The sequence below is a fragment of the Rana temporaria genome, chromosome 10, assembly GCF_905171775.1.
Source record: "Rana temporaria chromosome 10, aRanTem1.1, whole genome shotgun sequence".
In the NCBI taxonomy this organism is placed as follows: Eukaryota; Metazoa; Chordata; class Amphibia; order Anura; family Ranidae; genus Rana; species Rana temporaria.
Window position 1 is genome coordinate 107,627,513 of NC_053498.1, and position 21,005 is coordinate 107,648,517.

Consider the following 21,005-nt stretch of genomic DNA (forward strand, 5'->3'; position numbering starts at 1 on the left):
TAGAGCCGACTCGCAGTCCGGCTTCTTTTGGGAAACTCGTGACGCGCTGTATGCGACGGTCGGATGCCTGTCAATCAATTAGAAACGCCCAGTCCCGCAGAAGACATACCCGGAAGCGCCGATGAAAATACGGTATGTACGGGGATAAAATTAAAAAAAAACTGCCGATTGTCATTCTGACAACTCGGCTGAATCTAATGTTAAATTTTTTTTTTGGGGTGAACCCCCGCTTTAAAATCAGTGTCTGGAAATGTTTCTAGATTATAAAAGGCTAGTTTACCAACAGCTGTTATCTGGCTCAATAATAACACCTCCTGCTATGATCATGGTAGTCTCCCCCCAGGATATGATATCCCCTTTCAGACCGGAAGTTTGGCACTTGCTTAAAGACATTATCTCTTCAGCACTCAGTAGATGACTCCAAAGATGGAGATGACTTATCTTTCCGTAGAAACCATTGTTATATATTCCCATAAGCTCAAAGCGTTCCTTTGCCAGAAGAGCCACCCCTCCTGGCTTCACTGTGTACCCTTTCTGGGCAATCTTCTCCTTGCCTTGCAGGCCATTCGCAAAGAGATCTGTTCTTCCAGTGTCTGAGTCCCAGCGCAAACAGTAATGCACCCAGTCTTCAGTTGTATGGTGTATATTAAAGTCAACCAGTGTACCTCCCACCCACAGCCTAACATCAGACCCTACACCAAGGACAAGCTCGTTTTCAGAGTTTGTAGTGGAGTAGGAAAATACTTTTTGGGTGCCTTCGGGTTTGGTTTTTATCCACGAGCAGAGCGTGAACTTGGTCAGCTGGAGAGGTTTTGACAGCTGGATTTCAACATAACAAGCTGGGTACTTCTTGGAAAAGTGGAAAGATGGATACAACCGTAGAGCAGAAGCACCTGGAGGAGGAAAAAACAATTCAAGATGTAATGAAATTAGATTAGAATGCTTTAAAACAAAAATAATAAACATTAGCCAGTAAAGCACTGAGCAGATTTTTATGACTGCCAGTACATCCTCAACAGGAAGACCTTCTCATTAAAGCGGTTGTAGAAATTTGTAAAGGCGTACTAGAGAGACGTCCACTAGCATACAATAGCCAATGGACAAGATCTTCCTTACAAGAAGCCTTAGACAGCATTGTCTGTAGGTGACTTACACACTAATGCCGCATACACACGGTCGGAAATTACAACCGAGTGTAGGCTCCATCGGACATTTTCTGTCGGAATTTCCGACAACAAAAATTTGAAAGCTGGTTCTCAAATTTTCCGGCAACAAAATCCGTTCTCGTAAATTCTGATCGTGTGTGGATAATTCCGACGCACAAAATTCCACGCATGCTCAGAATCAAGTAAGAGACAGACGTGCTTGGTATGGTAAAACTAGCGTTCGTAATGAAGATAGCACATTCATCACGCTGTAATGGACTGAAAAGCACAAGGCTGAATAGCGCAAATTGTATCTCACCAAACTTCTACTAACACGACTGGTATTGAACTTCCCTTTAATAGTGCCGTTGTACGTCTTGTACGTCACCGCGTTCTTGGCATTTGGAATTTCCGACAACATTTGTGCGACCTTGTGTATGCAAGACAAGTTTGAGCCAACATCCGTCGGAAAAAAATCCAGGATTTTGATGTCGGAATTAGTGTTGCTAAACCCAGGACTCAGCGTTCACTATATATGGTCTCCCACAGTGCACAGAACATGGAAATGCAATAATTTTTGTAAATATAAATCTCCTGAGCTAGAGCTAGTTATTTCTTTATCAACCCTGAAGAGGTTGGGTAGTGGCACTGGAATTTACATACATAGTTGAACTTTGAGTTGCATTTCTATGTTTACTGTATATTTGTATACAGATGTCCAAATGGTGGCCTCCACTCTCTATTTGTAAGCTAAGTGCCCAGGTGCTCACCTGTAAGGGGATATCCATACAAATCCAAAAATCTATAGAGGCACTCATGGGTCTTGCAGCAGAGATACTGCAAAGACGATAAAATGTTGTTCCTAGATAGATAGATAGATAGATAGATAGATAGATAGATAGATAGATAGATAGATAGAAAGAGAACTAAAAGGATCCTTCTTTTGGGCATACACTACATGATCACTTGCCTAATCGGCCCTTCAGAGGATCAGTTGCCATTTGTTTCTTCACATCTAGAAGTTCAGTCTCAATCAGGGTCAGTTTAGTGCTGATATCATGCTGACATACGTCACCTGAAGATCAGGAATAAAGAAATAATCATGGTCAGAAAAGTAAAAAGAACTGTCTTATAGTCTTTCAGAAACATTACACTCCAGTACTTTATTTACTAATGCTGTACTCACCTTTTGGCATTTTTACTTTGAAGGATGACTGTACAACACGGTCATTGAGAGGCTGAGCATGGCGATAATCATTACGTAAGGTTTTATTGTGCCAATCTAACAGAGTGTTTTCCAGGAGCTTGATCTGAAGAATATATTGTACTTAGATTACCTATACACGAAATAATGTCATATGCATGCATGTTATACTGTATATGTCTACTGTATATCTGGTTTCAGTCTTTCTTTGGGGAAACTCCAATAATGAGCATGAAAATACAACTCTGCTGATTGGCAGACCACCCCCCCCATAAGCAGCTGCATCTTGGACTTTCCTGCCAACCACCAATGTAAGAGGTATTTCTCCCCTGACAATCAATGTAAGGGCGGCTTTTCTCTAATGACCACCAACATAAGGGGCACTTCTCGTCTAATCATCAGCATAAGAGAGAACTTTTCCATTAACCATCAAATGCAAGAGGGAAGTCTCTTCCGTGACCACCAAGGTAAAAGGGCATTTCTCCTCTGAATATCAAAGTAAGAGGGCATTTCTCCTCTGACCAACAATGCAAAGGGCGATTTCCCCAATGACTACCAATTTAAGGGGCTTGTGACGGACCGCCTGGCACCCAGCCTGGGTGCCTCCATGAAGATACAGCTTCCTCCACTCTGGAACCCAATATTATAGCTGAACTATGCACTCAACTAGACAATACTAGCTTAGGTGCAAACTGGAACAGACTTTATTGTAAATTCACACAGAATGCCACACAAATTCAGGTAAGAGCTTGATCATATTATCCCAAATAATGCAAACTGTAAACAGTATTATCAGCAGTACCTCTAACAGTACATACAGTATAATGAAAAGCTAACATAAACATAAACACATAAATACATAAACATTCCACAATAGTTTGGTAATGAGGTGAAGTGGACACAATACTAGCAGACAGAAACACTAGGTGACTCAATTAACAATGGGCATTCGCACAACGTAGAATCAAACAATGAGAGAAACACACCTTAATAAACAGATTACACATAACAACAAGAGACATCAGGATCAGGTTGTTTGAAGCTGATTTTAATCTCCTGCTTATAGTCTCGGAGTCTAGGAGGGGGGTTGAAGCAATCAATGCTGATTTGTGCACAAAGGCCCCAAATCTGTATCCAGGTCTTAGGTTCCCAGAGTATGTTTTCTGGGAGACATAGACCCAAATCTGAATCAAAACCACTCCAAATGTCCCCTAGGCACACACCTCCAAAATAATAGAGCCCCCTCAAAAGCCAGAGCCCATAGTCAGTAGACAAGAGGCTACCCTGCAGTCCCCTCCAGAAGCCCCTGGGCTTTTCTTCACTGACATAAATATTCACACCCAACTTGGCTATGTGTACATTTTTTCAATAGAGAATGTAAGGGCTTAAAGACTGAGGGGGGGATCCTGGTAATCTCCAAAAGCAAAATGGCAAGGTTATATCTGTCAGTCTAGTCATGGCAGAAAGTGGCATATTTGAGAAGGCTATTTGCCCATTCGTAGTAAATTAAAAGGTTCTATTCAAGGTACAGTCTCTCACCCACAATACTCTCACTTTTCCTGGGGTCCTCTGCCATTCCATTCCACCGTTGGAGCCTCAATTTTGTGAAAACTCTGAGCTTCGGCCATTTACAGGGTTAAATTATTTGTTTCCTTTTTCATGTGTCACTGCAATAAAAGTCACATGCTACCACATACCTAGGGGCACTAGGTAATTACAGCATTCTCTGATGGAGCAATGGAGTGGCAATAGAGGACTACCAGTAGATGGAGAGTTGTTATTTTCAAGAGAACCTGCCAGTTTGTCCTAAATGGGCACAGACAAATTCTTCTTTTTGGTCCCTTCCTGTGATGATTTAGTCTGCCAGTGTGGGAATTTTACCTGATCTTGAGACAGAATCACTTTTGAGTCAAACACAGTCCATAGCACATTCTCTGTACAGGGAGGAGTCGTCAGGGAACCCTGGTAATGATAGAAGTTGTCCAAGTTTTCAGGAAGCATTGCCAGGGGATCAAGACTTTTTACGTTGGTCACTTGGCCTGAGCACAAGAAAAAAACTGTATCAAAACAACTGTATCATTCAGAATTGAATAAGGGCCTGTTCATATTGTCCAGTTAAGTCCACTGACAAAATGCCGGTCACTGCCCTGTGTGAAAAATTGATCTCTTTATGACCTGCATTTGACCTGCTTTAAGCAGTTTTTTTTATTCCTATAGACTTGTATGGGGTGGGGGGGGGGCAGGGTCACCAGGTATTTCACACAAAGAAAGCCAGCCACCCAGCCAGCCATCCACGTAACCCAACTATCCCCCGTCGAAAAGTCAATTGTCTGCCAGGCCCCCATCCAGCCCCTGCACTTACCCCATCCAGGTGGCGGCTTCTCTCCCTGCATCTTCTCCTCCCGGTGATCGCATCTCCTCCCGGCCAATCAGGAGTTAGGACTCTATGCCAATCGGGACTTAGGACACCTGGCCAATCGGGACTCAGGACCTGCTTCCTGATTGGCCGGTGGCTAATGTCACACAACTGGGTTCAGGGGTGCAGTGCTCTACGCCCCGAGCCCACCCTTTTTGAAGCCAATAAAAAGCCTCACATGCTTTAAAAAAAATTTTACATTTTTTTTTTTAAAGACATTGGAAACCATACGTTCGGCACCCTGCATGTAGATTGGGTACTGGGTGCATGGATTAGTTGGGCAGTGCCCCTGCACCCCTAATGGACAGGTCACCACTGAACAGGATACTTTTTTATACAAGTACATGGTCAGAGGCGGCTCTAGGCTGTGTGAGGCCTTAGGCAAAACTTAGACATGAGGCCCCACTCACTCCCATAATGGGGAAAAATAATTTAAGCAAGAAAAATGGCTGCAGAAAATGCATGGATCTAGCACACAGGTGATCAGCAACACTTCCAGGGCACCCTCCTCACCCATTCAGCCAATGCAAGAGGGGGGAGAGAGGGGGAGGTAAGAAAGAGAGAGGGGTAATAGAGGGATCCGATGACGCCGAAATTAGTATTGATCAAAGGCAAATTAGACGGCCGCGAGGCCCCTGTGAGTGCGAGGCCTTAGGCGACCGCCTAAGGCCCTGTACACACGATCAGTCCATCCGATGAGAACGGTCCGAAGGCTGATGGTCTGATGGTCTGATGTGCCTACACACCATCAGTTCAAAAACCGATCGAGTCCAACGCGGTGACGTAAAACACAACGATGTGCAGAGAAAAATTAATTTCAATGCTTCCAAGCATGCGTCGACTTGATTCTGAGCATGCGCGGGTTTGGAACCTATGCTTTTGCATACTAACCATCGGTTTGGATCGATCGTTTAGGCGTCCATCAGATCAATTTTAAAGCAAGTTCTCAATTTTGCGACCGAAGGATAACGGACCGATGGGGCCTACACACGGTCGGTTTGGACCGATGAAACTGAACTTCAGTCCGTTTTCATCGGTTTCGTCCAACCGTGTGTACAAGGCCTAATTTGCCTAATTAGGCAGGAATAAAAAAACAGCAGGAATAAAAATGTTGGAGTAAAATACACTTTAGGCTCCATGCATACTGGCTTAAAAAAACATTTCTTCTACAGGAGTTTTGTGTTCTGCCTGTAGAAGCAGTTCAATGTTATACTATGTGTCCCTGCACATTTAAGCCTCGTACACACGATCGGGTTTCCCGTCTGACTTTTTACTGCCAGGAAACCCGAGGGGAAAGCTAAGAACCTGCTTGGTTCAGTCTTTTCCCTACGTACGGCCAGTTTTCCCGACAAGAAAACTGTGATTGAGCTTTGGCAGGAACCCCGGCTGTGTGTATGCTCCATTGCAGTTTTTCCCATAGGAAAACTGCCAAAAAACCCCGGACAAAAGTCCGCCGGATTGCCCGGTGGGAAAAAAAAGAGATCTGGTTTTCTTTTTTTGTCCGGCGGATTTTGGGCAGTTAAACTTTGTACAAAAATTGCTCTATATGAGTGTTTTTTACTCCCAAGAGAACAGACATTTTTTTAAGCCCAGTGTGCATGGAGCCTAATGCCTTGTACACACGACTGGTTTTCACAACGAGAAAACTGCCATTTTTTATATTGGTGTTGAAAACCAGTCGTGTGTATGCTCCCTAGCAGTTTTCTCGACGAAAAAGCTGCCCGCAAAAAAATTTAAATTAGCTCTCTTTTTTTCTCGTTTTGTTTCCCGTCAGACCTTTTCTCGGTCGCAAAAAACGGTCGTGTGCATGCTCAGAATCAAGTATGTAGCCCAAAAGCAGCCCAAAGGGTGGCGCCATTTGAAGGGAACTTCCCCTTTATAGTCCCGTCGTATGTGTTGTACGTCGCCGCGCTTTGGTCGGACGTTTTTTTGCATGAACGCGTGTATGCAAGTCAGGCTGGAGAGGAATCACGTTGGGAAAAACGTCGTTTTTTTTCCTGCCGAGAAAAATGGTCGTGTGTACGAGGCATATGTCAGTCCTGAGTAAAGAGATGCTGGAGGTTAGATGATATTTATTACAATGTTGAAAATGATTATGTGATTATAGCAAAACTTTCTAGAGGCAAATAAGAATCTGATATATACATTGCAAAAATCCTTGAAAAAAAAATTGTATATGCTTTGGAGTTGTAATTTGCTTCAAGAAAATCCAAAATGGAATTGTTGGTGGGCATGTTATGATGTTAAAGTGGAACAGCAGTAAGCATGTATTTGAAGCGGGAAGGAGACAAAAAGGATATGTACACTTATCCTTCAAACAAGAGCAACTGCACAAAGACAAATTATTACCTGCAAAGCGAATTGTAGCAAGTTTGGAAATTAAGTCACTATAGTATGTGTTTTCATAGTGTCCATCCTAGAAATGAAAGAAAGAAAAATCTTATCAGTAAAAGTTTTATAAAGTACAACACTCTAATGCCCCTTTCACACAATCAGAAAGTCGTACAAAAAATACCGCTTTCGAACCGATCGTACAATAATCTGATATTTAGTACACAGCTTTCGAAACCGGATCACAACAATTCTTGCAAAATAATCTGATGGGACAAGCACGAAAATGGGGTTACCTTGCGGGCGCGCTGCTGTGTCATATACTCGGCGTCCATAGACGCAGAGTGTATGACTCGGCCCCGCCCCCTGGAGCCTGCGTCATTGGATTTGATTGACAGCAGCGGGAGCCAATGGCTGCGCTGCTATCAATCTATCCAATCAAAGCCTGGACTCCAAGGAGAGAAGGACAGCGGGGATGCGCCCACGGAAATTTGGGGCTCAGGTAAGTAAAACGGGTGTGGGCTGGGGGGCCGGACACTGCAAGGTGTTTTTTCACCTTAATGCATAGGATGCATTAAGGTGAAAAAACACGTAGGTTTACAACCCCTTTAAGGCCTCATGCTCATGGACGTATGAAAATATGCTGGGTGGGGGGACACAGGGAAACTGAATAAATTTTTTACCTTAATGCGGGGGTTCACCCAAAAAAATAATTCTAACATTACATTGAGCCGAGTTGTGATAATGACATTATGCTGACCTTTTTCATTTTATTGCCGTACATACCGTTTTATCTATGTAATCTATTATCTATGTAATCTGCGGGACTGGGCGTTCCTATTCACATGCTAATTGATTGACATGCTTCCGACCGGCGCATACAGCGCGTCACGAGTTGCCGAAAGAAGCCGGACTGCGAGTCAGCTCTATACGCCGCCTGCGCACCGACGTTCGGCTTCTTTCGGCAACTTGTGACACGCTGTATGCGCCGGTCGGAAGCATGTCAATCAATTAGCATGTGAATAGGAACGCCCAGTCCCGCAGATTACATACCCGGAAGCCGCGGTGAAAATATAGATAAAACGGTATGTACGGCAATAAAATGAAAAAGGTCAGCATAATGTCATTATCACAACTCGGCTCAATGTAATGTTAGAATTTTTTTTTTGGGTGAACCCCCGCTTTAATGCCAGCAATGCATTGAAGTAAAAAACGTTTTAGGTTTAGTGTCACTTTAATTTTTATTGCCGGTATTTTTTTTTACATTCAGCTGTCAGCGGGGAACCCTGCTGACAGCCGATGACTCATCAGTTGTTAAGGATGTGGCAGCCGCCCACTCCTTAACTACCGTGACAGTTACTGGTTGTTAAGGACGCCAGTAGCCACCAGCTCCTTAGTAACATACTAGTGACAGCCTGTGGTAAGGATGCCAGCTACCACTGGTGGTGAATTACCACAAGCTTTCACTACTAAAATACTGCATAATTTCATAAAATTGTATTGCTGCACTGCTGAATGCAACTCTAAAGCCTCGTACACACGATCAGTCCATCCCATGAGAACGGTTTGAAGGACCGTTGTCTTAGGTTAACCGATGAAGCTGACTGATGGACCGTCGCGCCCACACACCATCGGTTAATTAATCGATCGTGTCAGAACGCGGACACGTAAACCACGTACGACGGCACTATAAAGGGAAAGTTCAAAACCAGTGGCGCCACCCTTGGGGCTGCTTTAGCCGATTTTGTGTTAGTAAATGACGATTCGTGCTTTTCTGTCTGTTACAGTTTGATGAATGTGCTATCTCCAAAACGAACGCTAGTTTTACAAGAACGAGCGCTCCTGTCCCCTCATTTAGTCTGAGCATGCATGGATTTTTAACCGATGGTCGTGCGTACTAACGATCGGTTTTGACCTATCGGTTAGGCGTCCATCGGTTAAATTTTAAAGCAAGTTCCTATTTTTTTAACCGAAGGTTAAATAACCTATGGGGCCCACACACGATCGATTTTGACTGATGAAAACGGTCCTTAAGACCATTGTCCTCTGGCTATCCTATCGTGTGTGTACGAGGCCTAAGAGAAGTCATTCCCTAAACTAACATTTCCAGAAGTGTGGATCTTCTTGGACCTCTGCAACTCCTACTGCTCCACCTGCTGACCTCCATGTCATTACAAGATACAGTACAGTGATACAAGATACAGTGAGAGCTGTGGGGAAAGGACTGAGAACAGAGTGTTGCAACTCCTGCTGCTTAAGAAATCTCTCACCTCTTGCTGCAATCTACATAATACAAAGAAAGATAGGAAGAGAGAGAATTCCCTCTGTAGTGATTATGGCAGGTGAACAGAGCTGTGACCTTAAAGGGTAAAAATGTTTTTCCCTAAATAGCTTCCTTTACCTTAGTGCAGTCCCCCTTCACTTACCTCATCCTTCGATTTTGCTTTTAAATGTCCTTATTTCTTCTGATAAATCTTTACTTCCTGTTCTTCTGTCTGTAACTACACACAGTAATGCGAGGCATTCTCCTTGGTGTGGAGAAAGCCTCTTGAGGGGGGAAGGGGCGAGCAGGAGTGTCAGGACACCCACTAACACACAGCTCCTTTCTCTATCTGCAAAGTAGAGAGTGTCCTGACACTGCTCGCCCCCTCCCCCCTCAAGAGGCTTTCTCCACACCAGGGAGAAAGCCTTGCATTACTGTGTGTAGTTACAGACAGAAGAACAGGAAGTGTGAATTTCTCAGAAGAAATAAGGACATTTAAAAGCAAAATCAAAGGATGAGGTACGTGAAGGAGGACTGCACTAAGGTAAAGGAAGCTATTTAGGGAAAACATTTTTTACCTTTACAACCCCTTTAAAGTAGTGATACCTCCCATCTAGAGTTCCTAGGAAAATATTAAAATAAGATATATGATTACCATCATCAGTGTACTGTTGGACTCATCTGTACCTCTGCAAAAGCACTTGAGAGCTCAACCACTTTTATGGTAATATTCAGGCCTTATCTTCTCAAAGAATAGGTGCAGATACCCTCTCCTCCCAAGTCACCTTTATCTTCACCCCCTCACTTCCTCTGAGCACCAACCATTGTCTCCGCCTCCTACTCACCTCCCAGTATTGCCCCTTTTAGAGAATTCAGAAACAAGTATACTTTTGTTGTGCTAAGTAATTTGTATGGAAATTGTTGATAACAAGAAAGGCAGTAAATTAGAGTCCGTTCAGCCAACAATAATAGACTCCCAGCATCAATAGACCCTCCAGCATGCATCAAACACCCGCTGTCAGTACATACATTCAGTGCTAGAGGTGCAGAAATGAAAAAAGTGGCAACCACTTCAGCGCCGGAAGGATTTAACCCCTTAATGACCAGGCCATTTTTTGCGATACGGCACTGCGTTGCAAGTTCTTCACGGTCATGCAATGTTATACCCAAATACAATTTATGTTCTTTTTTCCCCCACAAATAGAGCTTTCTTTTGATGGTATTTGATCACCTCTGTGCTTTTTATTTTTTGTGCTATAAACGAAAAAAGACCAACAATTTTGAAAAAAATATATATATATTTTTAACTTTTTGCTATAATAAATATCCCCCCAAAAAATGTCTTCATCAGTTGAGGCCAATATGTATACTGCTACCTATTTTTGTTTAAAAAAATCTAAATAAGCGTATATTGATTGGTTTGCGCAAAAGTGATAGCGTCTACAAAATAAGGTATAAATTTATGGCATTTTTATTATTATAATTTTTTTTACTAGTAATGCCGGTGATCAGCGAATGTTATCGGGGCTGCGACATTGCGGCAGACAGATCAGGCACTTTTGACACTTTTTTTGGGCTATAAAAATGCACTGATTACTGTATACATGACACTTGCAGGGAAGGGGTTAACACTAGGGGGCGATCAAGGGGTTAAGTGTGTACTAGGGAGGTGTTTCTAACTGTGGGGGAGGGGACTGACTGGGAGTACAGAGAGATCGCTGTTACTGATCACTAGGAACAGAGGATCACACTGTACTCCCCTGACAGAACGGAGATCTACTTTGTTTACACAGGCAGATCCCTGTTCTGCCTCTCTGTGGAGTGATCGTGGGTGGCCGGTGGACATTGCAGCCCCCAGGCACACGCATTGGCTCCTGGAGCCGCGGGCATGCAAATGCACCATACCTGTACAGTGATTCATACAATAGAGCCGCCCTACCGCAGTATAACTTTTTTGAAGTGTATGATCACAAGTAGGGATGAGCCGAACACCCCCCTGTTCGGTTCGCACCAGAACCTGCGAACACATCAAACGTTCGTGTAAACTTTAAAACCCCATTAAAGTCTATGGGACTCGAACGTTTGAAATCTAAAGTGATAATTTTAAAGGCTAATATGCAAGTTATTGTCCTAAAAAGTGTTTGGGGACCCGGTTCCTGCCCCAGGGGACATGTATCAATGCAAAAATAGTTTTAAAAACTGCAGTTTTTTCAGGAGCAGTGAATTTAATAATGCTTAAAGTGAAACAATAAAGTTAAATATTCATTTAAATTTCGTACCTAGGGGGGGGGGTGTAAAGTATGCATGTGAAATAGCGCATGTTTCCCGTACTTAGAACTGTCTCTGCACAAAGTATAATTTCTGAAGGAAAAAAAGTCATTTAAAACTTGAATTAAAAAATTCATTCATAAAAAAAAAAAAAGCGTGGGGTCCCCCCAAATTCAATTACCAGGCCCTTCAGGTCTGGTATGGATATTAAGGGGAACCCCGCCGTCAATTTAAAAAAAATGACGTGGGGTTCCCCCCAAATATCCATTCCAGACCCTTCAGGTCTGGTGTGGATTTTAAGGGGAACTCCAACCCAAATAAAAAAAATGGCGTGGCGTTCCCCCAAAAATCCACACCAGACCCCCTTTGTGGGGGTCTGCGGGCAGGGGGCTTATCAGAATCTGGAAGACCCCTTTAACAAAGGGGACCCCCAGATCCTGCCCCCCCTATGTGAATTGGTAATGGGGTACATTGTAAACCTACAATTTCACGAAGGAAGTGTAAATAGTTGTAAAAAAACACAAACACACACCGTGGAAAAAAAGTCCTTTATTTAAAAAAAAAAAAAAAATCCAGTGGTGGTAATCCACTCTTGGTCCCGGCTCCCCGCTCCAACGTTGTCGGTATCCAGCGACGGGTCATCTCCTCTCCGGTCCAGTGATGAGAAGATCGTCCGGGATCCAGAGCGAAGCATCGCCGGCCGCCTGTCTCCACCGGAGACAGCACGGTGAATGACGCTGCTGGAGCTAGTGACATTTCTTATATAGGTGAGGCGGGGCCACCCGTCACGTGACCCCGCCCCCTCTGACACAAGGGGGAAGCCTGGGCTTCCCCAGTGACGTAGCAGAGGGTGCGTCAGAGGGGGACAGGGTCACGTGACGGGTGGCCCCGCCTCATCTATATAAGAAATGTCACTAGTCCCAGCAGTGTCATTCGCTGGGCTGTCTCCGGTGGAGACAGGGGGCCGGCGATGCTGCGCTCTGGATCCCTTACATGGATGGATCTTCTCATCGCTGGACCCCGGCGGAGAGGAGATCACCCGTCGCTGGATACCGACAACTTTGGAGCGGGGAGCCGGGACCGAGAGTGGATCACCACCGCTGTATTTTTTTTTTTTTTAATAAAGAACTTTTTTCCACGGTGTGTGTGTGTTTTTTTACAACTATTTACACTTCCTTCGTGAAATGGTAGGGGTACAATGTACCCCATTACCAATTCACATAGGGGGGGCCAGAATATGGGGGTCCCCTTTGTTAAAGGGGTCTTTCAGATTCTGATAAGCCCCCCGCCCGCAGACCCCCACAACCACCGGGCAAGGGTTGTGGGGATGAGGCCCTTGTCCCCATCAACATGGGGACATCCTCCCCATGTTGAGGGCATGTGGCCTGGTACGGTTCAGGAGGGGGGTGGAGTTCCCCTTAAAATCCACACCAGACCTGATGGGTCTGGAATGGATATTTGGGGGGAACCCCACGTTTTTTTTTTAAATTGACGGCGGGGTTCCCCTTAATATCCATACGATTTGAAGGGCCTGGTAATTGAATTTGGGGGGACCCCACGCCTTTTTCTTTTTTTTTTATGAATGAATTCTCTCTGAATTGCCGGGAGCCGACAATTCATTATAGCCGCGAGTCAGTTTTAAATTACTTTTTTTCCTTCAGAAATGACACTTTGTGCAGAGCCAGTTCTAAGTACGGGAAACATGCGCTATTTCACATGCATACTTTACACCCCCCCCCCCCCCTAGGTACGAAATTTAAAGGAATATTTCACTTTTATTGTTTCACTTTAAGCATTATTAAATTCACTGCTCCCCGAAAAAACAGCCGTTTATAAAACTTTTTTTTGCATTGATACATGTCCCCTGGTGCAGGACCCAGGTCCCCAAACACTTTTTAGGACAATAACTTGCATATTAGCCTTTAAAATTAGCACATTAGATTTCTCCCATAGACTTTAACAGGGTGTTCCGCGGCTTTTCGAATTTGCCGCTAACACCCCAAATTGTTTGTTGTTCGCCGAACAACAATATTATATGTTTATATGTTTTTTTATTCTGTATACTTTATGTAGCTAGTACAAATCCACTGGTAGACACCTTTATATTTGTTTGCATCTTTTAATTGCATACAAATATTTTTTAGCCAATGTGTAGATTTACTTAAAATGTACCACTCTTTGAGAAACAATAACATATAACTTGTACAGAACTTGCCTGAAAAGACCAATTAGGTTTCATGCTTCACTCTTTGGAAAAAAATAAGGAATCTGATGCATGGGTGTAGGAACCCTTACAAATCTGGGGGGGACAGCATTTTTACTCGCCAGGTAAATTCTTATTCAGTAAACTCGGACTCCCACATGCCATGTGGGTTAATTTTTACTTATGCCATGTGGGTTGATTTTTACTAATGCCTTGTGGGCCACAAGGCATTAGTAAAAATCAACCCACATGGCATAAGTAAAAATTAACCCACATGGCATAAGTAAAAATTAACCCACATGGCATAAGTAAAAATTAACCCACATGGCATAAGTAAAAATTAACCCACATGGCATAAGTAAAAATTAACCCACATGGCATTAGTAAAAATTAACCCACATGGCATAAGTAAAAATTAACCCACACGGCATAAGCAAGAATTAACCCACATGGCATTAGTAAAAACCAACCCACATGGCATAAGTAAAAATTAACCCACATGACATTAGTCAAAATTAACCCACATGGCATTAGTCAAAATTAACCCACATGGCATTAGCAAAAATTAACTGGTTAGCTGGTAGTGGCAGGTTAGGTGATTGACAATAGTTCCAGGTTAGGTAGTAGTGGCAGGCTAGGTGGCAGTGCCAGGTTAGGTGGCATACAGTAGTGCCAGGTTAGGTGGTAGTGCCAGGTTAGGTGGCATACAGTAGTGCCTGGTTAGGTGGTAGTGTCAGGTTAGGTGGCAGTGCCAGGTTAGGTGGCATACAGTAGTGCCAGGTTAGGTGGTAGTGCCAGGTTAGGTGGTATACAGTAGTGCCAGGTTAGGTGGTAGTGGCAGGTTAGGTGGTATACAGTAGTGCCTGGATAGGTGGAAGTGGAAGGTTAGGTGGTAGTGGCAGGTTAGGTGGTATACAGTAGTGGCAGGTTAGGTGGTATACAGTAGTGCCAGGTTAGGTGGTAGTGCCAGGTTAGGTGGTATAGGGTAGTGCCTGGTTAGGTGGTAGTGGCAGGGTGGGTGGTATACAGTAGTGCCTGGATAGGTGGTAGTGCCAGGTTAGGTAGTATTGCCAGGTTAGGTGGTATACAGCAGTGCCAGGTTAGGTGGTATACAGTAGTGTCTGGTTAGGTGGTAGTGGCAGGTTAGGTGGTATACAGTAGTGCCTGGTTAGGTGGTAGTGGCAGGTTAGGTGGTATACAGTAGTGGCAGGTTAGGTGGTATACAGTAGTACCAGGTTAGGTGGTAGTGCCAGGTTAGGTGGTATAGGGTAGTGCCTGGTTAGGTGGTAGTGGCAGGGTAGGTGGTATACAGTAGTGCCTGGATAGGTGGTAGTGCCAGGTTAGGTAGTATTGCCAGGTTAGGTGGTATACAGCAGTGCCAGGTTAGGTGGTATACAGTAGTGTCTGGTTAGGTGGTAGTGGCAGGTTAGGTGGTATACAGTAGTGCCTGGATAGGTGGTAGGTTAGGTGGTAGTGCCAGGTTAGGTGGTATACAGTAGTGCCAGGTTAGGTGGTAGTGGCAGGTTAGGTGGTATACAGTAGTGCCTGGATAAGTGGAAGTGGAAGGTTAGGTAGTAGTGGCAGGTTAGGTGGTAGTGGCAGGTTAGGTGGTAGTGGCAGGTTAGGTGGTATACAGTAGTGGCAGGTTAGGTGGTAGTGGCAGGTTAGGTGGTAGTGCCAGGTTAGGTGGTATACAGTAGTGCCAGGTTAGGTGGCAGTGCCAGGTTAGGTGGTATACAGTAGTGCCTGGTTAGGTGGTAGTGCCAGGTTAGGTGGTAGTGGCAGGTTAGGTGGTATACAGTATACAGTAGTGCCTGGATAGGTGGTAGTGGCAAGTTAGGTGGTAGTGCCAGGTTAGGTGGTATACAGTAGTGCCAGGTTAGGTGGTATACAGTAGTGCCTGGTTAGGTGGTAGTGCCAGGTTAGGTGGTAGTGGTAGGTTAGGTGGTATACAGTAGTGCCAGGTTAGGTGGTATACAGTAGTGCCAGGTTAGGTGGTATACAGTAGTGCCTGGTTAGGTGGTAGTGCCAGGTTAGGTGGTAGTGGTAGGTTAGGTGGTATACAGTAGTGCCAGGTTAGGTGGTATACAGTAGTGCCTGGTTAGGTGGTATACAGTAGTGCCAGGTTAGGTGGTATACAGTAGTGCCAGGTTAGGTGGTATACAGTAGTGCCTGGTTAGGTGGTAGTGCCAGGTTAGGTGGTAGTGGTAGGTTAGGTGGTATACAGTAGTGCCAGGTTAGGTGGTATACAGTAGTGCCTGGTTAGGTGGTATACAGTAGTGCCTGGTTAGGTGGTAGTGGCAGGTTAGGTGGTAGTGGCAGGTTAGGTGGTAGTGCCAGGTTAGGTGGTATACAGTAGTGCCAGGTTAGGTGGTAGTGCCAGGTTAGGGTGGTAGTGCCAGGTTAGAGTGGTAGTGCCAGAGTAAATACATGACATGAATAGATAAGAGTCCTGTTCCCCATTTCCATCAGCTGCACTAAAAGCATGAATCTATGACTATCCAGTGCCAGGTTAGTACCTGTATACCATACCCCCCCCCCTCTCTGAATACTGTACCTCCCCCTCTCTGTAAACTGTAACACCCCCCCCCCTCTCTGAATACTGTACCTCCCCCTCTCTGTAAACTGTAACACCCCCCCCCCCTCTCTGAATACTGTACCTCCCCCTCTCTGTAAACTGTAACACCCCCCCCCCCCTCTCTGAATACTGTACCTCCCCCTCTCTGTAAACTGTAACACCCCCCCCCTCTCTGAATATTATACCTCCCCCTCTCTGTAAACTGTAACTTCCCCCCCCTCTGTAACATTTACCTCCTCCCCCCTGTACCTCAACTGTGTCGTTCTGGCTCTCCATCACATGTAACTTAGTCTCTCTGGCTCTGCAGGCTGGTCGGGTGTAGTGTGGCCACGAGTGTCAGTCTGGGCTCCGCCCCCTTCCTGCTCCTTTCTCCCATTCAGCAGAGCGGCCAGCACAGCTATGCATGTCTGTGTGCAATCAGCTGTGCGCCGCTCGGGAGGGGAGGGGAGGGGTCGGGGCTGGATCGGCACTGAAGGGGGAGAAAAGCAGTGACCGCAGCTGGACTCTGCGGCCCCTGCCTGCGATCCGGGGACGATCTCCCTATCCTAACCTGGGGGGGATTTTACCATACTTGTCCCCCCCGCATTATTTCCTGGGGGGGATGCGTCCCCCCCGTCCCCCCCGGTTCCTACGCCCATGATCTGATGGCCACTATGGGTGGGTTTTTAATTTAGGTAGAGAAGTTTCCTTTCCCCAGTTTTTATATAACTTACCTCATAAAGAAATGCAAGTACAGCAAGGCCTTTCGGCTTATCCGCGGCCTCATCAAAGCTACTGTATAACTCTGAGTTATAGTGCACAATGTGCAGCTGGAATGACAAGTGAGGCAACATTAGTGTTAATTCATAAGCATGGATTGCATGACATACATGAAGAATATTATGTAGCACTCACCTCTGCCATGTACCTCATTCCATCAATAGTATGCTCCGAGCCGCTAGTTTCCAGGTCAACCAGGTCAAGGCCACCCCAGTGTAGGTGCATCTGTACTGCAGTGTACACATGGGGGAGCCCTTTCCTAATTTTCATTGAGGATGGTAGTTGTATCTGCACTGAAATGAAGAACACAACTTTATCATGTACAGTCTTTGAGGATAACCCCTTTGTGCCTAAGGGTAAAACAAACCTTAATGCCTAAGCCCAATTTTGCAACTTTGACATGTGTTAGTAAAACCATACATATCATCACAATGACTTTGTGCATACAGGTGGATTATACCTTGTTTTTTTCAGGACAAATTGTGCTTTTATTTGGTGGTATATAGTAATGGATATCGCCTTATTTATTGTTTTTTATTATCTAAAGAATTCTTATCCAAAATACTAAAAAAAAAAATGTTTTTTTAATGTAGCTGTATATTTCCTGATGCTACCATAACCTACCATCAAAGAATAACCAAGATGAATTCTCCTGCTCCTGACGATCACAGTAAAACCATGTATGTGTATGTTAGTTGTTGTTTGTACCCATAGTACAGTCCAGAAACAATAGTGCGCATTTTGCTTACCTAAAACACACTGACACAGATGCTAATTAAAAAATCCTGTCCAAAAATACTGACCCTGACCTTTGACTTGACATTTGACCTTTGACCCTGACCTAAACACTAACCCTGGAGCTGACTTAGATCAAACCTTATTTTTTTTTATTCACATGCTTTTTTCTATCTCTGTAAGGACAGAGAAAGATACAGTGTTTATGTCTCGTCCATTCACAGAGACAGAAAACACGAGAGAGATGACTAATCACTGTGATAGCCAATCAGCGACTATCATAGCAATCAGGTGACCCAGGATCGGAACAATCCGTGGGCCTGATCATTAGAACAGGACCTGTGACCCTGGTCTCTGTGCTGGGAGTGCGCCATGCAGTGCACTTCCAGCAAAAGAGAGATACGCAAATATGCTCCCCAATGGAGAAAAAGCCCAGTCCAGTGGGGCCACATATTTGCGTATGGTCGGCGTGAAAGTGTGAAGGAGTTAAAGCTGAACTAATGGACTAATGTAAGTATGCAATAAGGAACCCTCCCCTCTGTTCTTGCTACAACCCCCTTTTGGGCTGTAGTGTTGTTACAACTTTTGGGACAACAACTAGCATTATGCCCTTCTCTTTCTTTTACTTTCAGTATCTCTTTGTGGTGATGGGTGCCTGGGTGGACAGACACAGTCTAATCACATACATGAGTGCAGTATTCTTATGTCCGATTGCTTACTCTGTTTTCTTTTTCTTTGTTACTTGTTTAATGGAAGTTTGTTTGATTTCTCTGATTGTGCATATACATGGATGTACAGTACCTATTTGTTGCTTCAGTATATACTGTATGGAATTTACAGGCTTTTATACTCCTGTGCTGTGACAATTCACTTTGTATAAGCTGTTTGTTGGACATTACGTTGCCTCTGTATTGGCTTGATGGGTGTAATTTGTATGTGCATTTTTTTAATAAACTAAGTTTAAATAAAAAGTATGCAATAAAGTTAATTCCTGGAATTAAACTTTAAGGCCCAGATTCTCATACATTAGCGCTGCTCCTGGGCAGTGTAATGTATGAGCTCTACGTTACACTGCCGCAGGTCTACAGGTTTAAATCCTGATTCTCAGAACACTTACCTGTAAACTTGCGGCGGTGTAGCGTTAGATTGCTCGGCGCAAGCCCGCCCAATTCAAATGGGGCGGGCACCATTTAAATTAGGCGCGCTCCCGCTCCGAGCGTACTGCGCATGCTCCGTCGGGTAAATTACCCGACGTGCATTGCGCTAAATGACGTCGCCCCGACGTCATTTGCCTAGATGTATACGTAAATGGCGTCCAGCGCCATTCACGGACGTCTTACGCAAACGACGTAATTTTTATTCAATTCGACGCGGGAACGACGGCCATAGTTAACATTGGTTGCGCCTGCTAATTAGCAGGGGCAACCTTACGCGTCGGGTACGCTACGCAAACGACGTTAATTCGCTGCGTCGACCTCGCGTATGTTCGGGAATCGCCGTACTTACCTCATTTGCATAGACGACGGGGAAAAGCGACGATGCGACACCTAGCGGCGGGAAAAAAAATTACTTTTAAGATCTGACAGCGTAACAGCCTTACGCTTGTCAGATCTAATGGGTACCAATGCGCAACTGATTCTGAGAATCAGTCGCATAGATACCCGGGGCCAGATGAGGTGTTACGACGGCGCTAATGGTGTTGCGCCGTCGTAACGCCTTTGAGAATCTGGCCCTATATTGACATTTGGAGCCACCCTTGAGAAATCTCTTCATTACCTCCTTTCTTTACTCTTGGCAGGTGTGTCTCAAGGGTAAGGCTACATAAGAAATCCTTTTAGGCCCCAATAAACTTACTCCTGTGTCAAAAACATTTTTTTAAAATGAAAAAAGAGGCAAGCATACGCCCTTAAGTCTCAAAGAGCAGGAGAAACAATGTTGCCTTTAGCTGCCAAAGGTACATGTAAAAGTGCCTACAGAAAAAGAGAAAATTTGTAAATACCTAAACAAAGGAAGATGTCTGCCGCGGTCCAGCATCTTCCTTGGTCTAGTTATTTACACATTTTCTCTATTTCTGGAGTCAATTTGTAAATGCCTAGACCAAGGAAGATGCCCAACCTCAGCAGGCATCTTCATCATTTTCTGCTAATATGTGTTTCTCTCTCCAGAGGCAAAAGTAGGCACATTTGCGAATTGAGAACATGCATATTTGTACAATAATTTTTGAAAACTGGTTCAACACCAGGGTCAACTTAACAGGGAACACAAAGTTATAAAAATAGTATTGCCGTAATTATTTAACTCTTGTCATTGATCTGGTAGGCAAAGTATGTAAGCAGACCTGTCTCCATGAATACTGACCACTTCAAATTAAAATCATGTAGCGTCACCATTAAGTTTGCTGTCTGTACCCATTACCACCCCTGACAGCTATGATTTTAATAGAGGTTGAAAAGCTGTTTTTTTTTTAAATACTAAATACAAGTGATGGTTAGACTCACAGAGAGAATACTAAGCATCAAAAGCTTGTGTCATTGAAGTGGTTTCCCTGGCATTTGGAAAAGGTACCTATTAATAGCCAGATATAACCTAAATGTATTCAGAGTTCATGCTAATGCCCCACAAAGCCATGCCTGCCCACTGCACGTGGGTATGTACTGAATTTTTTAGCTACATGGTACCAGACCTTTGTAGACAATTGACAGGATCAGAATTGCATGCCAAGCACCCTTTTTGTTACTTTTTTTTTCAAATAAGTTTCTAGGAATACTATACATTAATGCATTCTGTGATTTTGAATACAGTCCATATATACTGTTTTTATGAACTATTTAAAAAAACACACTGACAGCTTAAGTGTAAATATGCGCCGTTGTATCTATGCGCCGTACCCGCAGAACCAGATACGCCTGAAAATAGGCTTCTTCCGACCGGCGTAACTTTTCTACGCCGGCGTAGTGTAGGCGCATATTTACGCTGGGAGCATCTTGCGCTCCCATTGATTTCCTATTCAAATATGCAAATGAGGGAGATGCGCCGATTCCCGAACGTAAGTCCGCCCGACGCAGGCTACGCGCGGTGCGCGTAAGCTGTACGTCCGGCCTAA

The 21,005-nt window shown here is 44.4% G+C and overlaps 1 protein-coding gene across 1 annotated transcript in view; it reads right to left on the reverse strand.

Moving 5' to 3' along the window:
* Positions 1 to 205: 205 nt before the first annotated feature.
* The window catches only part of LOC120915437 (carbonic anhydrase 6-like), a 42,434-nt gene continuing 21,634 nt past the window's right edge, over positions 206 to 21,005 (reverse strand). Inside the window, exons 3-9 of the mRNA XM_040325939.1 lie at positions 17,303 to 17,460; positions 17,122 to 17,217; positions 7,115 to 7,181; positions 4,231 to 4,388; positions 2,332 to 2,455; positions 2,116 to 2,220; positions 206 to 893 (exon numbers count right to left, since the gene is read on the reverse strand). Coding sequence (XP_040181873.1) covers positions 277 to 893; positions 2,116 to 2,220; positions 2,332 to 2,455; positions 4,231 to 4,388; positions 7,115 to 7,181; positions 17,122 to 17,217; positions 17,303 to 17,460 — 1,325 coding nt within the window. The 3' untranslated portion in view covers positions 206 to 276. The remainder of the gene's footprint in view (positions 894 to 2,115; positions 2,221 to 2,331; positions 2,456 to 4,230; positions 4,389 to 7,114; positions 7,182 to 17,121; positions 17,218 to 17,302; positions 17,461 to 21,005) is intronic.